We start from the raw sequence: 21,747 nt of genomic DNA, 5'->3' as shown, positions 1-21,747 counted from the left end.
CTGCCACCACCGGCATCAGTACCCATCATCATCATCACTACCAGCATCATCCACCCACTGCTGGTCTCACACACTCACTGCTGGTATCTCCTTCCCATCACTGGGCAGTGCCACCACACCACCCACCCATCTCCTCCAGCATCACCCACCCATCACAAGTATCACCCACCATTACTGGTATCATCTACCCACCACCACCAGCATCACTCACCCATCACCACCAGCATCATCTCCCCATCATTGCCACCGCTGGCCCCTCCCCACCATCACTGCCACCACTGCCACCATCACCATCCCTTCTCACACCCACCTCGGTGAGGGGCACGTGCCGCCTGTTGAGGACATCTGGCTGGGTGTCACCAGCACGCGCCCGCAGCTGCCGCCCGTGGCCCCGCAGCAGCAGGTCGGGGTGGGTAGTGGGCTCGGGGGGTCCCCGGCCCAGCCGGTACCGCACCCCGTAGCTCAGCGCTCCCCCGTAGGCATCCACCTGGCAGCACAACGGGTTGTCAGTGGCCGTGCCACTGGTGTCCCCAGCCCTGACCCCACCCCGGCATCACCTTGTCCCCAAGGAAGGGCTCTGGCAGTGTCCAGAAGGCGTCAAGTGCCAGGAAGCGGCGGGACAAGTCCAGGAGCTGGAATTCCTCAAGGCCCACATCCACGTGGAGCTGGGTGGCCGAGAGCACCGGTGCGGATGGCGCCGCCGGCACTGTCACATTGACACCTGCAAGGAAACACTCAGCCCCTGGCGTGTCCCCTGCCCCCCGTCCCTTGTCCCCACAACTCACCCTTGAAGTCGTCGGGGCGGTTGAAGCGCAGGTGGATGCGGTGGCGATGCCGGGTGGTGGCACGGCAGGAGGTGGTGACACCGAAACAGAAGCAGGGCAGGCAGCGGGATGTCCCCGTCACCTGGAAGTGGCCCTCAGGACATGGCCCTGTGAGAGATGAGACAGTGGGTGATGGTGACAGTGCCACAGTGGGGTCGGTGGCAGACAGAGGGAATAGCAGGGGCCACTCACCAGGGCGGGTGACAGTGAGGATGCTGTCGGGGATGCCAAACACCATGCCCAGGGTGTTGATGGCCTCGCAGGTGTAGGCGCCTTGATCAGCTTCTTTCACATCCCGGATGGTCAGCGTGCCCTGCCCAGCCTCGCTCACGATGGACACCCTGTGTGGCACGTTTGGTACCCAAAGCTGGGCACAGATGGAGCCCAGCACACCCAGAGCCACACACAGCCCCGGGCACAGCTGGTGCTCTGCACACCCAGCACACCCAGTGCCCAGCCCAGCACAGCAGCTCATTCCCTCTACAGGACCTGCTTACACTCAGGCCCCGCCCCTAAGCACAAGCTCCTCCCACTGCACGAGCCCCACCCACCATGGGGATCCCTGACTGCTAGCTCCGCCCACACAGACCGCACCCTGCACACAATCCCCACCCCCTGTGCAATCCCCTCCCACCACAGCCCCCTCCTGCCACAGGCTCCTCCCACTTCCACAAGCCCCGCCCCCAGACCCACCCCTCCTCCAATCACCTCAGCCCCAAACACAAACCCCGCCCCCGGTCCCGCCCCATATGGAAGCTCCGCCCATCTCAGACCACACCCTATCACACGTTCCTCCCCAATAGCAAGCCACGCCCCTTCCTCCAACCCCCTCCAATCCACAACCTCCATCCCTTAGGCCCCGCCCACCTGTGGCTGCTGGGGGTGTGTCCCCAGTTCAGGCGCCAGGTGACGATGGGCGTGGGGACACCGGTGGCTACACAAGTGAAGGTGACCGTCTGGCCTGGCACCGCCCGCACCGACTCCCGCGGCAGCGTCACCACCTGTGGGGGCACTGCCACCAACACCCGGTCATTAGTCACTGTCACCTGCACCACCTGCACAATGCAGCACCCCCAGGCAACAGGGACGATGCCACCACCAGACTGTCATTGTCACCGCCACTACCTCTGGTGCAGTCATCACGCCACCCCTGTCATTCTCACTGCCACTACCACTGGCACCACCTGCCCCGCCTGGCCCCTCAGGGAACTGGGACACTGCCACTGCCACCCTGTCATTGTCACTGCCACCTGCTCTGCATGGTACCACTAGGGGATGGGGACACTGCCACCACCATCCCAGGCTCACCAGGGACAGGCTCATTGGCACCGAGTCTCCAGTCCAGCCTGTAGACAGGGTCCCCAGTTTGATACCCAGCCTGGTTCTGTGACATGTCCCCAGCAGTATGGCACCACTTGGGGACAAGCTCCCAGCCCAGGGTCCCCAGTATGTGGCACAGGATCCCTGGCATGGCTGGGGCACAGAGTCCCCAGCCCAGTGCTGTCACAGAGCACCTGGGCACAATGTCCCCAAGACGGTGCCATGGCACAGGGTCTCTGGGTGCAGTGTCCCCTGCCCGGTGCCATGAGTGTCCCCAGAATGGTGTTATGCCACAGAGTCCTTGTCCGCAATGTTCCCAGCCCAGTGTCACGGCACAACGTCCCCAGGCACAGTGTCACCAGCCTGGTACCATGACACAATGTCCCTAGCCCAGTGCCATGGCACAGTGTCCCCAGGCAATGCTCCCAGCCTGGCGCCACAGCAAAGAGCCCCTGGCACGGCTCAGACACAGCGTCCCCAGCCCTGTATCCCCAGGACAGCTTGGGCACAATGTCCTCATCCTGGTGCCACAACAGAACCCTGGGCACATCCCCTTCCCAATGCCACAGCACCACATGACCCCACAGCTTGCGCACAGCACCCTTGCAACAGCATCCCCAGCCCAGCTTGGTTCCCATGTCCCCTCCCCTGCCGAGCTGTCCCCTGCAGTGTCACTCACCACATCCAACCTCGTCGCTGCGGTCGGGACAGTCGGGCTCCTTGTCGCACTGGTAGCTGGCGCGGATGCAAGTCCCGCTGGACACGCACCGGAATTCTGCTGGTCCACACGCCGCGCCGGGCGCCTTGGTGGCTGCAGGGGGATCATGGTGCCACCCGTCAGCTGTGTCCCCAAGTCCCCACAGGTCTCCCCGAGCCCCTGTACTCACGGCAGTCCCTCTCGTCAGAGCCGTCGCCGCAGTCATTCTCGCCATCGCAGCGCCAGAGCTTGAGGGCACAGTGCCCATTGTCACACTTGAACTCGTTGGGCTCGCAGGGGGATGGGGTGCCTGGGGGGCACGGGGGAGGTCAGCATGCAGAATCCCAGAATCAGTTAGTCAGAAAATACATCTGAGATCATCGACTCCAACCTATGACCTGACACCACCTTGTCACCCAGACCGTGTGTGATGGATGGAGTGCCACATCCAGGGTTTCCTTAAACACCTCCAGGGATGGTGATTCCACCACCTCCCTGGGCAGCCCCTTACAATGCCCAGTCACCCTTTCTGTGAAAAACTTCTTCCTAATATAGAGCCTAAACCTCTGCTGACACAACTTAAGGCTGTGCCCTCTCATCCTGTCCCTCATTCCCTGGAAGCAGAGCTCAACCCCCACCTGGCTGCACCTTCCTGTCAGGGAATTGTATTGTGATAAGGTCCCCATTAGCCTCCTTTTCTCCAGGCTGAGCCCCCCCAGCTCCCTCAGCTCTCCTGACAGGACTTGTGTTCCAGATCCCTCACCAGCCTTGTTGCCCTTCTCTGGACATGCTCCAGAATCCCAACATCCTTTCTAAATTTGGGGGTCCAGAACTGGACACAGCACTCGAGGTGAGGCTCACCATCTGGGTAAAGGGGCAGAATCACTGCCCTGGTCCTGCTGGCCACACCATTCCTGATCCAGGCCGGGTGCCATTGGCCTTCTTGGCCACCTGGGCACTGCTGGTTCATGTCCAACTGCTGTCCATCAGTGCCCCATGTCCCTTTCTGCCTGGCCACTGTCCAGCCACTCTGTTCCTAACCTTCTAGCACTGCAGGGGTTGTTGTGATCAAAGTGCAGGATGTGGCACTTGGTCTTGTTAAACCTCATATCCTCGGATTTGGCCCTGGATCCAGCCTGTCCAGGTCCCTCTGCAGAGCCCTCCTACCCTCCAGGAGATCCACACTTGCAGCCAGCTTGGTGTGGATCACAATCCCCTCACCCAGATCATCAGTAAAGATACTGAACAGGACTGGGCCCAACACTGATCCCTGGGAGGCACCTCTGGTGACCAGACACTGACTGGACACAGCACCATCTCACCTCCCAGCACTCTCTGGGCCAGTTCCTAAATCAGCAAAACGTGAACCTGCCCAAGCCATGGGCTGCCAGCTTTTCCAGGAGTTTGCCATGGGAGATGATGTCCAAGGCTTTGCTGAAGTCCAGACAGAACCCCCCAAGCCCTCACCATTACCCAGGACTCACCGCAGGAGTCCTCGTCGGAGCCATCGGCGCAGTCGCGCTCTCCGTCGCACAGGTAATCCCGGGGGACGCAGCGCCCGTCCCTGCAGGCAGCCTCACCCCCCTGGCACCCGCCAGCCGCTGGTCTTGGGGGGCGCGGGGTGAAGGGGCGCGGGTGGGACGCCGGGGTGGTGGCCGCGGGGACAGTGCTCAGCGGGCGAGTGGTGGCCGGGCGGGCGGTGCTGGGGGCTGGCCGAGAGGGGGGCTCTGGGGGAAGATAAAAGGGGATTTATGGCAGAATTTAGGGGGGAATGGAGGTGAAGAGGTTGGGGGGCTGAGGGGAGGGGTGCAAGGGGGGTTTATGGGGAGGTGTAGGGGTGAAATGGGGTGCAGAGAGGTTATAGGGTAGAAAAAGGGGTGTGAGGAGTGTTTCTGGGGGTATAGGAATAAAATAAGGGTGCAGGGGGATTCAAGTGAGAAATGGGGATGCAGAGGGTAGAGAGGGGAAAAGGTGGTGCGGGAGACGGAAGGGTATAGAGGGGAAAAGGTGGTGTGGAGGTGGTTTTGGTGGAGTAAAATAGGGATGCAGGGGGATTAAAGTAAGAAATGGGGATTTAGAGGGGTACAGAGGGGAAAAGGTGGTGTGGGAGGTGGTTTGAGGGGTTCGTAGGGGGCAGAGGAGGTTCCAGGGGTGCTGGGCTCCTCACCACATCCCTCCTCGTCGGAGGCGTCGCGGCAGTCAGGCCGGCGGTCACAGCGATATTCCAGAGCCACGCACTCCCCGCTCCTGCAGGAGAACTCCCCCGCGGTGCAGGGACGGGGCTGGGGGGTCACTGCGGACAGCAGGGCACACGGTCAGGGGGTCACTCCGAAACGCCCCCCACCCCAATTTGGCCGGGGGTCAACACATGTCAGGACATGGGGGCTAGCAGACTAAGACAGGTTGCGACGTGGTGCTCTGAGCCCCCCTGCCCCAAATCCCTCCCAAACTGCTCCAGAGCACTCCAGGCTCCTCCCCAAGCCCCTCCCGGGCTCACCGGCGCCCAGGCGGCGGAACTGGAAGCCGTGAGGGGAGGTGAGGTAGGAGGCGATGGAGCCGCCGGCCAGCAGGTCCCGCAGGACACCCCCGAGCTGCGCCTCGTCGCTGTTCCCCTCCGAGCCCACGTCCAGCTCCACGAACACATCCCCATCCAGCTGCCTGGGGGACGAGGGGTCAGCACCCCGAAATAGCCATGCTGCACCCCCAAACCAGCCCTGAGTCCCCAAAGCATTGCAAACATTGCACCCCAAAATATCCTCATCACCTCCAATCTGCCCCATCAGTCCAAATGTCTACATCACCCTAAAATCTCCCTGCGCTCCCAAAAGCTCCTTATTGCACCCCAAAACTTCCTCATTGCACCCCAAAATGTCCCCAGCTGACCCCTTGCTCCCTCAACCCTCCCCCTTCCCCGCCTGCTTCCCTGACCCTCCAAAACCCCCTGAGTCCCCCAAAAATGCTCTGAGCCCCCCCTAGGCTCCCCCAAGCCCCCCAAAGCCCCCCAACTTACTTGATGAAGACCACGCTGACGACCTGCTCCCCAGGCACTTTGTAATACTCTGACTCCAGCTGTTGGGGGGCAGAAAACGGGGGGTCAGGGTGCTTCCTTGGGTGCCCCCCACTCCCGGCACCCCCCTAATTCCCCACAGTCCTCACCGTATCCACCACAGCCTCAGAAATCTCCCGAAATTCCTCAGAATCAGGATCCTCCAGCCGGGAGCTGTAGTCGATGCTGCGGGTGAAGTTCACCAGCGCCCGGAAATAAACTGGGGGGTGGCAAAAATTGGGGGATGGGGGTGTCAAAAATGGGGGGCTGGCAGCTGCACCCCCCAAAAATCCCCCCCGTGACCCTCACCCAGCTGTGACCCCCCGTCCAGATGTTCCTCCCACCCCCCAGCTGTGTTTGCAATCCCACCCAGTGAAGCACAGGAGGAAGAAAAGTGGGGATGCGGCAAAGGGGAGGTCCCCAAAAAGTGTCACTTACTGATCGGGGGATCATCCTCGGGCTCGGCCACCACCATGCCCGCGGGCGCGGGGCGGGGCCCGGGCGCTGCCCCCGAGGAGGAGGAGGAGGAAGAGGAAGAGGAGGAGGAGGATGAAGAGCAGACAGAGGTTGAGAGCGGTGCCAGCGGGGACCAGCCCGGGGCCAGGTGCCATCCGCAGTGTCCCCTTACCGGTGGGTGCCAGCCCGCTGCCAGGAGCCGGGATCATGACTGCCGGTGGCCAGGGGACACCACTGCCATCCTCCCCGCTGCCATCTGCCGTGGGCACAGCGTGAGGGTGGCACTCGCCCGCGGGGACACCCACGTGTGTGGACACACACCCAAGGTGACAAACACCCACTCACAGTGACACTACCCCAGCCATGGTGGCACCCAGTGCCACACTTGCCACCAGATGCCACCAAGGGCCAGTGCCATCCACAATGGGGACAATGTGGTGGCACCCACACATGCAACACACCCCCATAGTGACACATACCCGTGGTGGCAACCATCTGGTGACATCTTACTGCCAGATGCCACCAGGTCCTGGTGCCACCTGCCCTGGGGACAATATAGGAGCACCCAGGGTGGTATCGACCCATGGTGACACCCAGTCATGGTGACATTCACCCAGGGTGACGCTCACCCACTCACTGCCACCCTACCACCAAGTCCTGGTGGCATCTGTGGGGGGGATGGCTCACAGTGACATCCACCCACCCAGTGCCACCTTATCACCAGATGCCGCCAGGTCCCAGTCCCATCTGAGACAGGGACAGTGCAAGTGGCACTCAGGGTGGCACCTGCTCTTGGTGACACCCACACAGGGCGACACCCACAACTTACAGGTGGATGCCACCAAGTCCCAGTGCCACCTGCAATGGTGAGTGACACCCATGGTGCCACCAACTGATGGTAACACCCCCCAACCTGGTGACAGCCACTCATGTCACACCCGCCCATGGTGACATCCAGCCACAGTGACTCCCACCCCTGGTGGCACCCAGTGCCACACTGGCACTAGATGGCACCAGGTCCTGGGGCCACTTGCCATCGGGACAGTGCAAGTGGCATCCAGAGTGGCACCCACCCATGTTGATACCCACTCATGCTGACACTCACCCAAGGTGGCTTTTTCCCACCCAGTGACACTTTACCACTAGATGCTACCAAGTCCTAGTCCTATCTGCTATGGTGACAATGTGGTGGCACCAGGGTGACACCCACTCACAGGACACCAACCCATGGTGACACCTATTCAGGGTGACAACCACCCCTCGTGGCACCAACCAACCCAGTCCCAGTGCAACCTGCAGTGGCTGTGCAAATGGCACCCATGGTGGCATCAGGACCCACCCACCCTGGGGCCCCCCGGGGTCGCCTCACCTCCGGAGGCCACCAGGTCCTCGTCATCTGACAGGTGGCGGTAGTAGCGCCGTCCCCTCGTGTCCCCGACGTGATCGGCCACCGTGTCCTCGGGGAAGGCGTCGGCCCAGCCGCGGGCGCCGCCAGTGACCTGGGGGACAGGGCCACCATGGGACGGGGCCACCCAGGGGACACGGCCCCGCTGGTGCCCGCCACGTCATCCCGCGGGGGGGACAGGGGTGGGGGTGCGTGGCTGTGCGGTGGCGTCAGCGGGAAGAGGGAGCGGGATGAGCTCATCGCACTCTGCATTCCTGCACCAACCGGCACCGGCGCCGCGGGCACCGCCGGCACCACCGGCAGCGGGACACCACCGGCAGCGGGACACCACCGGCATCGGGACACGCGTGGGGGGCACGGCCAGGGAGCCGCGGTGTGCACACCTGTGTGCAGCGACACGGGACCCGCGTGCCCGCACGTTTACACCGCTCCACGTGTGCACCGACACGGCGCTCAGTGACACGGGGACACGTGTGTGCACCGCCGCCCGCAGCAGCCGACACGGGGACGCGCGTGCACGTGGGTTTGCACCGCGGCGTGCGCGCGCAGGCGCGGGGACAGGCGTGCACGGTGACACCTGGCTGTGCGCGCGTCTGCGGCAGCACGTGTGTGTGCAGCGACACGTGTGCAGGTGTGTTTGCACGGCCACACGCGAGCGGTGTGTGCACACTTACACGCGCTTGCACGCTTCGTGCACGCGTGTTTGCGCCACCCCACGTGTGCACTAACAAGGGAACACGCGTGGGGCTGCGCACACGCGTGTTTGCACAACCACCGCTGTGCCCAAACACGAGGATGTGTGTGAACACACACACCGCGGCAGTGGCCAACGGGTGACGGTGCACACGCATTGCCGCTGCCACATCCGCACCCGGACACGCGTGTGCCCCAGCTGGGTGTGCCCGCTGCCCACAGCCCGTGCACACGCGTGTGCGGCTCGGCGGGTGCCCCCACCCCGGCCCCGGCAGGAATCCGTCGCAGCAGCACTTTGCTGTGCAAACAAGCGCCGGGGGATTAGGCGGGCGCTGGGGGGGACGGGACACGGGGGGGACACGGGGAGACAAGGGGTGGGGACAGAGGGGGGCACACGGGGCACGCGGGCACGCCGATGGGGGGACCCAGAACCCCAAGGGGTCTGCTGGGGGGCCTTCCGCGGGTGTCACCGCAGCCCCCGTGCAGGGGGAAACTGAGGCACCAGGCCGTGCGTGCTGGGGGGTTCTCTGCTGCTCCCCACATGTGCAACGAGTGTGTGAGAGCTCAGCCAGCACAGAGGGTGGGTGCTCAGCCCCTCATCCCCTCGCACGCACGGACTGTGTGGCGTCTCTGCCACCGTGTCCCCCACTCGCGCACCGACCCGTGGCTGCTCGGCCCCCTCTACCCAGCCCGCGGGTGCTCTGGAGTCGCCGCGACACTCGTGCACCGAGCCCGCGGGTGCTCAGCCCCGGCGCCGCAGCCTCAGCCCGGCCGGCGGAAGGGCAGCTGCGTGTCGGGTGTCCGGTGGTGTCCGAGCAGGGTCGGGGACAATCCCCCCTCTCCGGTTACCGGAAGCCTCTCCGCGCCGCGGCCCCGCACCCCCGGACGCCTGGGCCCCCCCGGCCACCCGGGTCCCCCCCGCTGCCGCCGGGGCACCGCGCCCGGCCGGACGCCACGGCCCCGCCGCCGCTCACATTTTCCACTCCCCGGCCCAAATCCTGGCCCGCACCCTGGGGAAAAGCGGGAGGGGAAGGGGGAAGCCGAGGAAGAGGAGGGTGAGGAAGCACCACCCTGACCACCTCCCGCTTCCAAACTGCGCCCCAAATTGGGGGGACACCTCAGACCCCCCTTATGAGGGTGTCCCCAGCTCAATTTGGCTGCCCCCCGCCCCTAGTTGGGATGTTCCCCACTAAAATCTGGATGTGTCTCCTCAAATCTTGAAGTGGCCCCCAAATCTGCATGTGACCCCCCCGTTAATTCATCCGGGCGAGGAAGAGGAGGTGACGCAGCACAGGAATAATAACCGGGGGGGTTATTAATAGCAGTCTCCCCCCGGCTTATTGTTCCCCCAAGGTCATGTTAAAAGGTGTTTCCCCCCCAAAAAACCCCTCCTCCCCCCTCCCGGGGGTCCCCCAGGACTGAGCCACCGCCAGTTTGGGGGGATGGGGGTCACCCCAGGATTTGGGGGGGCTGCCAGCACAGCTGGCGGGATGCTGCTCCCGGGGGGGCACAGGCAGCTGCTCCCCCCTTCCCCCACACTGCCGCCCCCGGGATTTGGGGGTGAAACAGCTGCGGAGTCAAAGCCACGGCCGGGGAGGCAGGGGGGGCCCCAAATATGTGCTCCCCCCGCTGCATTCCTGCCTGCTGGCATTGCCTAATTTATCCTGAAAGGACTTGGACTGGGGGGGCCGCTCTGGGCTTTTTTGGGGTAAATGGGTGTTGGACAGGAGATGGGTTTTTTTGGGGGAGGGAGTTAAATTTGGGGGGTGTTTTTTTGCGGGGAGATTGGTCTGGTGGGGTGATGGGTTTTTTGGGGAGGGAGATGGGTTTTGGAGAGTAGAGATGAGTTGGGGGGTTTGATGGGTTTTGTGGGGGGAAATGGACATTTTGGGGGAGGGATATGATTTTTTTTTAGGGGCAGAGACAGGTTGGGGGGCAGACTGATATGGGGATGGAGTTGGGGTTTTTTGGGGGGTAAACAGATTTTTTGGGGGGGAGTAAATTTTTTGGGGGGTCACAAGGTCTTTTTTGGGGGGTTGTCAGGTTTTGATGGCGAGAGGAAGACCCGGGAGTCCTGGCAAGGACCCAGCGTCTGAGCTGACCTTCCTCTCCCCCCTCCTCCTCCTCCTCATCCCAGCCGGGCCATCTTTGGCGATGGGAAAGAGCCGAAGGCGAGAGGCCATGTGCGCTGGGGGCCCGGGAGGTCCCCAAGTGCTCCCGAGTAGCCCCAGGTGGCCCCAACTGCCTCCAGGTGTCCCCAAATGCCCCCAAGTGCCCCCAGGGGTTACACGAGCCCCCCTAGCAGCGCGGAGCCCCTAAAGCGGCCTTGGCCGTGCCCCCCCATCCCACGCGTGCCCCGAACACACGGGTGTGCAAGAGCGCGCGTGCACGCGGGGGGGTGTGCGTGCACACGCGTGTGTGCGTGGGGTGTCCCCCCCCCTTTCCCCACCCCTTCCCCCCGGGCAGGGTGATCTTATCGCACATTCCTGCTTCGCCCTCCCCTTCCCCCCCCAATTAACCCTTTGCTGCCCTTGGGGCGGCATCCCCTCCCCCAGCCCACGCCAAATACCCCGTAGGGCGCGTGGGAAACCCCCCAGCCCCGCGTTTGTCGGGGGGCTGTAGGGCCCAGCATCCCGGCCGGGGGGGTACTGAGGTGCTCGGTCCCCAAATCCCCTCCTGTGCCTCAGCACAACGGGGGGTGGGGGATTGCAAAGTGGGGATCCCCCCCCTTTGTCCTCTCCAGCCCCCCCGGACGTGGGTGGGAGCCCCACAGAAAGGGGGGGGCAGCGCTGCCAGCATGGCCCCGAGCACAAGGCCCCCTCTGTTCTCCACCCCGGGCACCCGCCCAGCCCCAAACCACCCCCCTGACCCCCCCACCTCGGGGGGCCCTCCCCACCTCGCCATCACCCCCGCACCCCACTGAAGGGAGCCCCCCCGAAAATCGGGACTGCGCAGCTCCACGGAGCAAACCCCCCCCCGCAACCCCCCGGGGGGATCACCCGGAGGTGTCACCCCCTGCCCCACTGCCCCCAGCAGGGTGGGGACCCCCCCAGGGTCACCCCCAGACGCAGCGCCCCCCCCGGGGGGGTATTTTGGGAAGGTTATTTTTAGGGTGACCGGCGCCACCATCACCCTTTAAATTTAGCTGGGGCGGGGGATGGGGTGGGGAGTGCGGACAGGAGTGGGGACGCACCCCAAAAGTAGGATGATCCCCTATAGGTGACCCCCACCTACGGGGAGGTGTGGGGCTGGACCACCACGGGCGGCCTTTTGGGGTGATGGGAACCATCTCCACCCTGGGATCACAGGGGACCCCAATTCCCTGGAGGGACAGGGTGGGGTGATGGGGACCCCCCGAGTGGAGCTCTCCACATGGGGGTCATGGGGACCCCAGTTTGATGGGGTACAGGGAGGGGTGACCCCATGTACTCCCAGTCCCTGGGGGACCCCAAGTTCAGGGTGTCAGGGGACAGGCAGGGGGACTCCACACACCCCATTCCCAGATGGGACAGGGCGTGGGGAGAGGGACCCTTGTGAGAACACCCCAATTCCCAGACGGGACAGGCTGGGCCCTGGGGTCCCCATGTGACTCCGGTACGGGGGGGACCTCCAGTATCTTAGAAAGGGGGGCAGGGTGCCAGGGACCCCCCGGTACAGAGCGGACACCCCAATCCCTTAAGGAACAGGGACCCCCACATCTCCTTGGTGTCCTGGGGGACCCCAATTCCCTGATAACCCTGGGATCCCTGCACCCCCTCTGTTCACGTGGAGGGACACCCCAATTCCCTGAGCGGCCAGAGCACAACGCTGGGGGTCACTGCCCTGGGGGGACACCCCGATTCCCTTAGGGCACAGCATAACTCCCCCAACTCCTTTAGGGGGACCCCAATTCCCACAAGGGACCCCAAAACCTTCATGAGACACAAACTCCATGGGGGAACCCAACTCCTACAAGGATCCCCAACTCCGGGAAAGGGTTCTTAACTCCTCCAGGCGACCCCAACCCCTTCAGGGGACCCCAGCTCCGTGGTACCCAAATCCTTTAGGGGCTCCCAAAATCGTGTGGGGACACCAACTCCTTTAAAGGCCCCAAGTACTTTCAGGGATCCCAAAACCACAGGGGAATTACAACTTCTTTATGGAATTCCCGCTCCGGGGACCCCAACTCCTGCAGGGCACCCCAACTCCTACAATGAATTCCAACGCCAGGATTCCTTTCGGGAATTCCAACTCCCTGATTCCCTTCGGGGATTCCAGCTCCGTGGGGAAACTCCAACTCCTACAAGGGACCTCGACTCCTTTAAGAGCCCCAAATCCACGGGTGGAGATCCCAACTCCCTTCAGGGATCCCAACTGCTTTAGAAGTCCCCAACTCCTCCGCAGGACCCCAACTCCGGGGCCCCCAACTCCTTTACGGGACCTCCCAGCTCGGCGGGGAGACCCCAACCCCGCACCCCCCGGGTTCCCCCGGCGCCACTCACCCCCAGAAGAGTCCCCAGCAGCAGGAGGGTCCCCAGCGCCGCCGGGCCCCGCCGCCCCATCGCCGCTCCGGCCCCACTCCGGCCCCTCCGAGAGCGCTCCGCTCGCTCCGCTCCGGTCGCGCCGCCGCCCCAGGACCGCCCCGCCCCACCCCGAGCCCCCCCGAGCCGCGGGGCGGGGCCGCGGAGCGCGCGTCCACGGGGGGGCACGGGGGGACACGGGGGGACACGGGGGGGCGTCAACGGGGACGCGCGGGGGCGCGGGGACACTCCTGGGAACTTTTGCGGGGCTGCGGGGACACGTGGGACACCTCTGGGAACTTTTACGGGGACGCGAGGGGGGCGGGGGGGGACACGGGGGGGCTTCAAAGGGGACACGGTGGGGCGCGGGGACACCGTGGGACATCGCTGGGGACTTGCACTGGGACACGGGGACACGGGGGGCCGTCACCGGGGACACGCGGGGGGTAGGGGCACTGCGGGACACCCCTGGGAACTTTTACGGGGACACGAGGGGGAGACAGATGGGGGCGCAGGGACACCCTGGGACACCTCTGGGAACTTGCACAGGGACACAGGGACATGTGGGACACCCCTGGGAACATTTGCAGGGACACGAGGGGACACGGGGAGACACGAGGAGGTGCAGGGACACCCTGGGACACCCCTGGGAACTTGCACTGGGACCCGAGGGGACACGGGGAGACACCCTTGGGAACATTTGCGGGGCCACGGGAGGGCACGAGGTGACACAGGGAGGCGCAGGGACACCGCAGGACACTCCTGGGCACTTGCACTGGGACACGGGGACATGGGGGACACCCCTGGAGACTTTTGCAGGGACACGAGGGATGCAGGGACACCGTGGGACACCTCTGGGACACAGGGGACATCCCTGGGAACGTTTACAGCGACACGGGGAAGTTGCGGGGGGACACGAGGGGCAGCTCTGAGAATTTATAATGGGACACGGGGTGTGTGTGGTGACACAGGTGACACCCCTGGGAACATTTGCGGGGACACCAGGGGGACACGGAGGGACACGCAGAGTTGCAGGGACGCCTTGGGACACCCCTGGGAACTTGCACTGGGACACGGGGACATGAGGGACACTACTGGGAACTTTTGCAGGGACACGAGGGGACACAGGGTACAACTCTGAGAACTTACACCAGGACACGGGGTGCGTGGGGACACGGGGGGACACGGGTGGTCACCTCTGGAAACATACTGGGACATATGGGTTCATGGGAGCACTGCGGGACACTCCTGGAAACTTTTCCTGGGACATGGAGGTGCGTGGGGACACCGTGGGGCAGCTGTGGATATTTGCAGAGGGACACAGGGGTGAGTGGGGACACCGTGGGACAATTCTGGGAACTTTTATGGGGACACAAATGTGGGGGTAGAATGAGGATGCACCTCTGGGAACATTTATGGGGACAACGAGTGCATGGGGACACCCCTGGGACCTTTTACAGGGGCATGGGATGCTTGGGGACATCATGGAGCACCTGTAGGAACTTTTACAGGGACACAGGGACATGTGGGGACACGGGAGTCACCTCTGGAAAGTTGCAGGATGACACAGGGGCGCATGGGGACACTGTGGAGCACCTGTAGGAGCTGTTATGGGGACACGGGGTGACACGGGGGTCACCTCTGAGAACTTTAATAAAGGACATGGGAGTGCATGGTGACACCTTGAGACACCCTTGGGAACTTCTACTGGGACGCGGGAGTCACCTCTGGGAACATTTACTGGGTCATGGGGGTGTGTGGGGACACCAGAGGGGCACAAGGGGGTCCTGTGGGAACTTCCACGATGGTTCTGGGGCACGTGGGGAAGTTTGGGAGCAATGGGGGATAAGGCAGGGTTTATAGGGACTCTGGGAGTGTTTGGGGGCTATTGGGGCAGCTATGGGACAGCATGGGGGGAGCTGAGGGGGTACCAGGGGTGTAGGGTAGAGAGGGGACTATGGGGGCACAGGGGTGTAGGATATGGTGGGGACTATGGGAGTGCAGGTGGGCTGTAGGGGCTATGGGGGTACCAGGGGTGAGTGGCTATAGGGACACTGAGGTTTATAGGTCTATGGGGGGCAGCAGGGACATCAGGTGGTATGGGGGCTATGGGGGCACAGGGGGCTGTGGGAGGCTGTTGGAGCACAGGGCAGTATAGGGGCTATGTGAGGAACAGAAGGAGCATGGCAGACACGGGGGGCTGTGGGGGCACAGGGGTTTATAGGGGGCTATAAGGCACCAGGTATACAGATGTTATGGGGGGCTGTGGGAGCAAAGGGATATATAGGGTCTATGAGGGGGTTATAGGGCTATGGATACTAGGGGGGTTTGTACATGAGGGTTGGGGGGATCAGAATAGGCTGCCAGGGGCACTGGGTATATGGGGGGCACAGGGACTATGGGGTCTGGGCGGGGGTGTATATGGGGGCCATATGGGAACATGGGGGATATAGAAGGATAACAGGGCTGGTTGGGAGGGACTGTGGGGGGATGGGGGTGGTTAGGGGGGCTATGGGAGCACAGGGGTAGCTGTAGGGGCTATGGGGGTCCAGGAGGCGAGGATATATGGAGCACTGACCCCATGAAGGCTATAGGAGCCATATGGGCACCCCAGAGGCACGGGGGATATGGGGGGACAGGGGCAGCTATAGGGGTTTGGGGGCTCTGGGGTCCAGGGGGTGGGGAGGGATATGAGGGGTCTGAGGGCCATCCGGGGCACAGGGAATGTGGGGACTATGGGGGCACAGAGTGGTTATGGGGACCCTGCAGCTACAGGGGGCTTGGAGGGGCTCTGGGGGGCACGGAGGTGACTTGGGGGACACTGGGGTGGCTCTAAGGGCTGTGGGGCACACAAGGAGATATGGGGGCTATGGGGGCACAGGGTGTGTCATCGGGGCTTGGGGGGCACAGGAGCAGTTAGAGGGACTATGGGGGTACAGTGGGACCAGAGGGCCTGTGAGGGACAAGGGCACTCTGGGTGCACACAGGGGGTACAGAGGCAGCAGGGGTCAGCAGGGACAGGGGGGTTTGGGACCTGTAGGGTCCCCACTGGCCAGGTCCCAGTGCCACGTCCCCCAAGGGCAAGGTTAATGTTTAACGCCCCCAACACCCAGCTGGGCACCCGGTGCCCATTCCCAGGGGTGCCCTTGGGTGCTGCCGATACCCGCGGGGATTTAAGGCCGGCGGGAGCACGGGACATCCACACTTGAGCCATGGCCGCGATGCTGAGCCTCGTCCTGCTGCTGGTGGCTGGCGGTGAGGTGTCCCCTGACCCACTCCGTGTCCCCAGGCTCGGGTGGCTGCCCGGTGGGTGACGGTGGCCATGTCCCGCAGGTGTTCGCGCCGCTGTTCTGCCGGAATCCCGGGTGGTCAACGGGCAAGATGCAGAGCCCTACAGCTGGCCCTGGCAGGTGAGGGGGCAGGGGACCAGGGGGACGGGGCGGTGGCACCCCTGGGAGGGGCGGTGGCACCCAGCGGTGTCTCTCCCCCCAGATCTCGCTGCAGTACGAGCGGGATGGCACCTTCCGCCACACCTGCGGGGGCACCTTGATCGCTGCCAACTGGGTGATGACAGCCGCGCACTGCATCTCGTGAGGCGCCGGGGCTGGGGGGGGGCAGGAGGGCTGCAGAAGGGGTGCAGGGATGGCTGCAGGGTGCAGGAGGATGCAGGGTGCAGAGAGGGGCGCAGAGAGCTGCATGGAAGGGATGCGGTGTGCAGAGATGGGTGTTGGTGTGCAGAAAGGGGTGTGGGATGCAGGGATGGTGCAGGAAGGGTGCAGGGAGGGACGCAGAGGGGAGAGGATGCAGGAACGGGTGTTAGGGTGCAGAATGGGTGCAGAATGGGTGCATGGAGGGGTGCAGGGTGTAGGGGTCAGTGTAGGAGGCTTGCAGGGGGGCATGGGGGGTTGCAAGCAAGGGTGCAGGTTGGAAAGGTGGGTGCAGTGCGAGTTCAGGGTGCAAGGGAGTGTGGAAGGGCTGCAGGACGAGTGCAAGGTGCAGGGATGGGTGCGGGGGGGATGTGGGGTACAGGGATGGGTGCAGGAGGGTGCTGGGGGTGCAGGTGGGTGCTGAGGTGCAGGAGTGGTGCAGGGGAATGCAGGGATGGGTGCATGGAGAGAGTTCATGGGGGTCCAAGAGGATCCTGGGCGCAGGAGGGGTGCAGTGAGGTGCAGGGAGAGGGTTCTGGATGCACGGAGGGCTTGCCACAGGCACGGAAGGAGCGCATGGATGAGGTGAACAGTGCAGTGTGGGTGCAGGGATGACGGGCAGGGCAGGATGGGTGCAGGATGGGTGCAGGGATGGGGCTCAGAGGGCAGGGAGGTGAGCTTGGGTGCAGGGTGGGTGCATGGGGAGGTGCAGAGAGGCGGTTCAGGGTGCAGGGCAGGGGGTTTGGGTGCAGATTTGGCGCATGAGGAGGTGCAGGGCACGGATTTAAGGTGCAGGGCAGAGCGTTTGGGTGCATGGAAAGGTCCCGGTACAGGAGGGATGCCGGGGGGCACCCACCCGCTGACCCCTCCTTTCCCGGCAGCAAAACCCGCACGTACCAGGTGGTGCTGGGCGAGTACGACATGAGCTCCGGGGAGGGCACCGAGCAGCGCATCCCCGTGAACTCCGACGACATCTTTGTGCATCCCAAGTGGCTCAGCTTCTGCGCGGCCTGCGGGTGAGCGGGGTCCCAGGCGGGTTAGGGACGCCGTGACCCCCCGGCCACCCCTCTGACTCTTGTCCCCGCGCGCAGCAATGACATCGCCCTGCTGAAGCTGCAGCGCCCGGCCGTGCTCTCGACAGAGGTGCAGGTGGGGCGGCTGCCGCCTGCCGGCTCCATCCTGCCCAACGGGTACCCCTGCGTGCTCAGCGGCTGGGGACTGCTGACCAGTGCGTCCGGGCAGCGGGAGGGAGGGACGGGATGGAGGGATGGATGGGGAGATGGATGGGAAGATGGAGGGAGGGTTGGGGATGGAGAAATGGGGAGGTGGGTGGAGGGATGAGGAGGTGGTTGGATGGGGGATGGATGGAGGGATGGGGGATGGAGAGATGGGGAGATGGATGGGGGATGGATAGGGGATGGATGGGGGATGGATGGGGCGGTGGAGGGGTGGCTGGGGGGATGGTTGGGGAGGTGGGTGGAGGGATGGGTGGAAGGATGGTGAAGTGTTGGAAGGATAGATGGGGTTGTGGATGGGAAAATAGAGGGAGAGATGGAGAAATAGGGAGATGGTTGAGTGATAACTGGGAAGATGGAGGGAGGGGATGAGGGGCGGTTGAGAGTTGGCTGGACTTGGGGGATGGATGGATAGATGGATGGATGGACGGATGGATGGGGAGATGGAGGAAGGGATGGTTGGGGATGGTTGAACAGATGGAGGGATGGGGAGATAAGGGAGGGTTGGGTGGAGGGATAGAAAAACAGACAGGGACATGAATGGGGAGATGGATGGATGGATGGATTGAGGGAGGTTTGGGAAGATGGATGAGGGCATGGAGGGATGGAGAAGAGATGGAGAAATGGATGGGGAGGTGAAGAGAGGAACGGAAGGATGCCAGAATGGAGGGAAGGAAGGAGGGCTGGAGGGCTTGAGGGATGCAGAGGTGGATGAATGTAGGATGCATGGAAGGAAGGTGGATGGATGGATGGATAGAAGGAAGGTGGATGGATGGATAGAAGGAAGGTGGATGGATGGATGGATGGATGGACGGACGGATGGATGGATGGTGGATGGCTGGCCATCGACACACACCGGGATGCTCTGATCCCACAGCTGGGGGGTCTCTGCCGGATCGGCTGCAGCAGGCAGAGCTGCCCGTGGTGGACTATGAGCACTGCACCAAGCCTGACTGGTGGGGAGCCCTGGCCATCCGCCAGACCATGATCTGTGCCGGCGGCGCTGAGAAGTCTGGATGCAATGTGGGTACCATGCTGGGGACAAGAGGGACACACTCCAAACCTTCCCATGGTGCTGACCCTGCCCCTTTCCACACCCAGGGTGACTCTGGAGGCCCCCTGAACTGCCAGGCTGAGGATGGCACCTGGGAGGTTCATGGCATCGCCAGCTTCGTGTCAGCCCTGGGCTGCAATGCCGCCAAGAAACCCACCGTGTTCACCCGTGTGTCTGCCTTTGAGGATTGGATTGTAGAGGTGGGCACAGCTGCCAGGATGTCAGGGAATGGGGTACCTGGTTGGCAGGGTGCAAGGGGACCAGAGAATTGGGAAATCATGGTGTCAGGGTGACAGGGAACTGGGGTACCATGCTGCTGGGTGCTGGGTGCCAGGGCAACGAGGTGCCAGGGTTCTGGGGTGCTGGCGTACCAGGGGGCAAAGGGACCAGGCTGCTGGGGTGCCATGGTGCCAGGGCAATGGTGTGCCAGATTGTTGGGGTGCAGTATTGGGGTGTTCTGATGCTGGGGTACTAGGAGACTTGGTGCCATGGTGCTGGGGTGTGTCAGAGTGCCACAGTGCGGGGATAACAGGGCTCTGGGGTGCTGGGGTGCAGAAGTGCCAAGGTGCCAGGGCAATGGGGTGCCAAAGTGCCAGGGCACAGATGTGTCATGTCTCTGGGATGCTTGGGTATCACAGAGCTGGGGAAAAGGGCTCTGGATTGCTGGGATGCCAGGGGGTGGGGAGTCAGGGTGCCATGGCACCAGGTCTCTGGGGTGCCAGGACAATGGGTTGCCAGAGGTCTGGGGTGATGGGGTACCAGGGAACTGGGGTGCCAGGGAATTGGGGTGTCAGGGTACTGGGGTGCCAGGATGACATGGTGTTGGTGTACCAGGAATTGGAGTGCTGGGGTGCCAGGCTCTTGGTGTGTCAGGATACCATAGTGCCAAGGTGTTGGGGTGCTGGGATGTTGGGTTATTAGGGTGTTGGGGTGTCAGGGTGTTGGGATTCTGCCCTCCCCCCTTAGAAGCTTCTCCCTTTCAGACCATCAGAGACAACTGAGTGTGGCAGCGTCCTTGTCATCGACCCCCTGGCCTGGCACTGGGGAAATAAACCACCAACAGCTGGAATCACTGTGTCCTTGTGCTGGGGAGGGGTCTGGGGGCAGTGGGGGCTGTGCCATTGCCACCTGACAGTGCTGGGAGCACCCAGATGTCATGGGGAAGAACACTCAGAGACACCCCAGTGTCACAGGGATGGGGACCCAGAGATACCCAGATGCCATGGGGATAGACACTGACAGGTGCCCAGGTGCCACAGGGATAGACACCCAGATCCCATAGAGATAGGTAACCACAGACACCCAGATCCCATAGAGATAGGTAACCACAGACACCCAGATCCCACAAGGATGGACACCCACAGGTGCCCAGATGCCATAGGGATGGTGCCCTCAAACACCCAGATCCCACAGGGATAGTCACCTAGGTGCCGTGGGCACCCTCAGACACCCAGGTGCCACAGGGCCAAGCACCCCAAGGTGCCCTGTGCCACCGGCGTGGGCACCCTGCTGCCAAAGGCACCCCGAGACACATCAGCACAGCAGCTCTGGGTGCCCTAAGGACACAGGGATGGCCTCGATGCCACGGTGACGGGCACCCAGTGACGTCCTGTCCCCCCACGGGGCTGGGCCCCCCCGAGGCCCCGGGATGGCCCCCTTGGGGTGCCCCAGGGCTGGACGCCCATGACCGTGGCCCTCCTGGCCCGGCCGTCGCTTCGCAACCGCCGGCACCAGCGCGTGACCAGCGAACAAAGAGCCCTTTCACCGGTGCCCCCGCCGTGACCAGCACCCTGGGACCCCCCAACGGGCCACCCCAGGGCTCCCCTCCCGCCCAGGCGCCTCGCAGCCATGGGTGCTGCGGCACCCCTCAATCCCCGCTGGGATCCGGGTGGAAAATTCCCGCGCCGGGGCTGTATAAGTTTTATGGGCCCCTCGTCACCGTGTCCTCGGGGACCTTTGCTCTGCCGCTGGTGGCCCCGGCGTCGCCCGCCCCAGCAGCCCCTCGCTATCGCCGGCCCTTTGCTCCGGGGGAGGGGGAGGCTGAGCCCCCCAACCCGTGACACCCTTGCACAAGTTGGGGCCACTTGGCAGAGGCCCAGGGTGGGGAACAGGGTGACCCAGCCCAGCACGGGGGTGAGGGTGGGGGGCGCCAGCCATGATCCCGGTGCCACCAGCGTGAATCGGCGGGATGGCACCTGGTGGTGACACCTTTTGGGTGCAATCGCCCTGGGATGGCAATGGGGTGCAGGGACAGGAGTGTGACAGTGCTGGGGGGCTGGTGTGGGGCTGTGGGACTGGCATGGGTGCTGTGAGGCTGCTGTGGGTGCTACAAGCATGGCATGACTGCTGTGATACAGGTGGTACAGACCTGGCACAGGTCCTGTGAGAGTGGGATGGGTGCTGTGAGAGTGGGATGGGTGCTGTGGGCATGGGATGGGTGCTGTGAGTGTGGGATGGGTCCTGGGGGCATAAGATGGGTGCTGTGGGCATGGGATGGGTGTTGTGAGTGTGGGATGGGTGTTGTGAGTGTGGGATGGGTGCTGTGAGACTGCCCTGGGCAATACAAAGCATGGTGTGGGTGCTGTGAGCTGGGTTTGGGCGCTGTGAGTGTGGTGTGAGCACTGTGAGCCTGCCACGGGTGCTGTGAGCAGGATATGGGTGCTGTGAGCCTGGCACGGATGGTGCAATCCTGGGATGGGCTGTGAGAGCCTGGCATAGGTTCCATGAGTGTGGGATGGGTGCTGGAGTGTGGGATGGGTGCTGTGGGTGTGGGATGGGTGCCATGAGCTGGGTGTGGGTGGTGTGAGCCTGCCGAAGGGGCTACAAGGCTGGCAAAGGTGCTGTGAGCATGGCACGGGTGGTCCACACCTG

The 21,747-nt window shown here is 63.5% G+C and overlaps 2 protein-coding genes across 5 annotated transcripts in view; one reads left to right on the top strand and one right to left on the bottom strand.

Moving 5' to 3' along the window:
* The window catches only part of HSPG2 (heparan sulfate proteoglycan 2), a 40,742-nt gene extending 27,667 nt beyond the window's left edge, over positions 1–13,075 (bottom strand). For 3 of the 4 annotated variants that reach the window (XM_085080193.1, XM_085080195.1, XM_085080194.1), the window contains exons 1-16: positions 12,923–13,075; positions 7,713–7,842; positions 6,516–6,599; positions 6,326–6,391; positions 5,998–6,107; positions 5,852–5,910; positions 5,339–5,499; positions 5,009–5,134; positions 4,326–4,568; positions 3,032–3,151; positions 2,824–2,955; positions 1,692–1,836; positions 1,017–1,165; positions 786–932; positions 558–721; positions 311–487 (exon numbers count right to left, since the gene is read on the bottom strand). In XM_085080193.1, coding sequence (XP_084936319.1) covers positions 311–487; positions 558–721; positions 786–932; positions 1,017–1,165; positions 1,692–1,836; positions 2,824–2,955; positions 3,032–3,151; positions 4,326–4,568; positions 5,009–5,134; positions 5,339–5,499; positions 5,852–5,910; positions 5,998–6,107; positions 6,326–6,391; positions 6,516–6,599; positions 7,713–7,842; positions 12,923–12,982 — 2,073 coding nt within the window. In that variant the 5' untranslated portion in view covers positions 12,983–13,075. Of the gene's footprint in view, positions 1–310; positions 488–557; positions 722–785; positions 1,166–1,691; positions 1,837–2,823; positions 2,956–3,031; positions 3,152–4,325; positions 4,569–5,008; positions 5,135–5,338; positions 5,500–5,851; positions 5,911–5,997; positions 6,108–6,325; positions 6,392–6,515; positions 6,600–7,712; positions 7,843–12,922 lie in introns of all 4 variants that reach the window. The other variant, XM_085080192.1, reaches the window with a different exon arrangement.
* A 3,013-nt stretch (positions 13,076–16,088) lies between these two features.
* On the top strand, positions 16,089–19,945 carry CELA3B (chymotrypsin like elastase 3B). The gene is made up of 8 exons (XM_085080045.1): positions 16,089–16,195; positions 16,274–16,350; positions 16,433–16,530; positions 17,469–17,603; positions 17,679–17,815; positions 18,700–18,845; positions 18,924–19,076; positions 19,860–19,945. The coding sequence occupies exons 1-8, from the start codon at positions 16,153–16,155 to the stop codon at positions 19,875–19,877; spliced, it is 807 nt and encodes a 268-aa protein (XP_084936171.1). The 5' UTR covers positions 16,089–16,152; the 3' UTR covers positions 19,878–19,945.
* The last annotated feature ends 1,802 nt before the right edge of the window (positions 19,946–21,747 follow it).

The sequence above is a fragment of the Lichenostomus cassidix genome, chromosome 21, assembly GCF_008360975.1.
Source record: "Lichenostomus cassidix isolate B80296 chromosome 21, HeHo_3.0, whole genome shotgun sequence".
NCBI classification, from domain to species: domain Eukaryota; kingdom Metazoa; phylum Chordata; class Aves; order Passeriformes; family Meliphagidae; genus Lichenostomus; species Lichenostomus cassidix.
This window is presented reverse-complemented; position numbering and strand designations above follow the sequence as displayed.

What these genes read in the sequence shown, in the direction of transcription:
- CELA3B (XM_085080045.1), top strand. Translation starts at nt 16,153, where the DNA reads ATGGCCGCGATGCTGAGCCTCGTCCTGCTGCTGGTGGCTGGCG. An exon ending in CGGCTGGGGACTGCTGACCA is followed by an intron (nt 17,816 to 18,699) that starts GTGCGTCCGGGC and finishes CTGATCCCACAG; the next exon opens with CTGGGGGGTCTCTGCCGGAT. An exon ending in CTGAGAAGTCTGGATGCAAT is followed by an intron (nt 18,846 to 18,923) that starts GTGGGTACCATG and finishes TTCCACACCCAG; the next exon opens with GGTGACTCTGGAGGCCCCCT.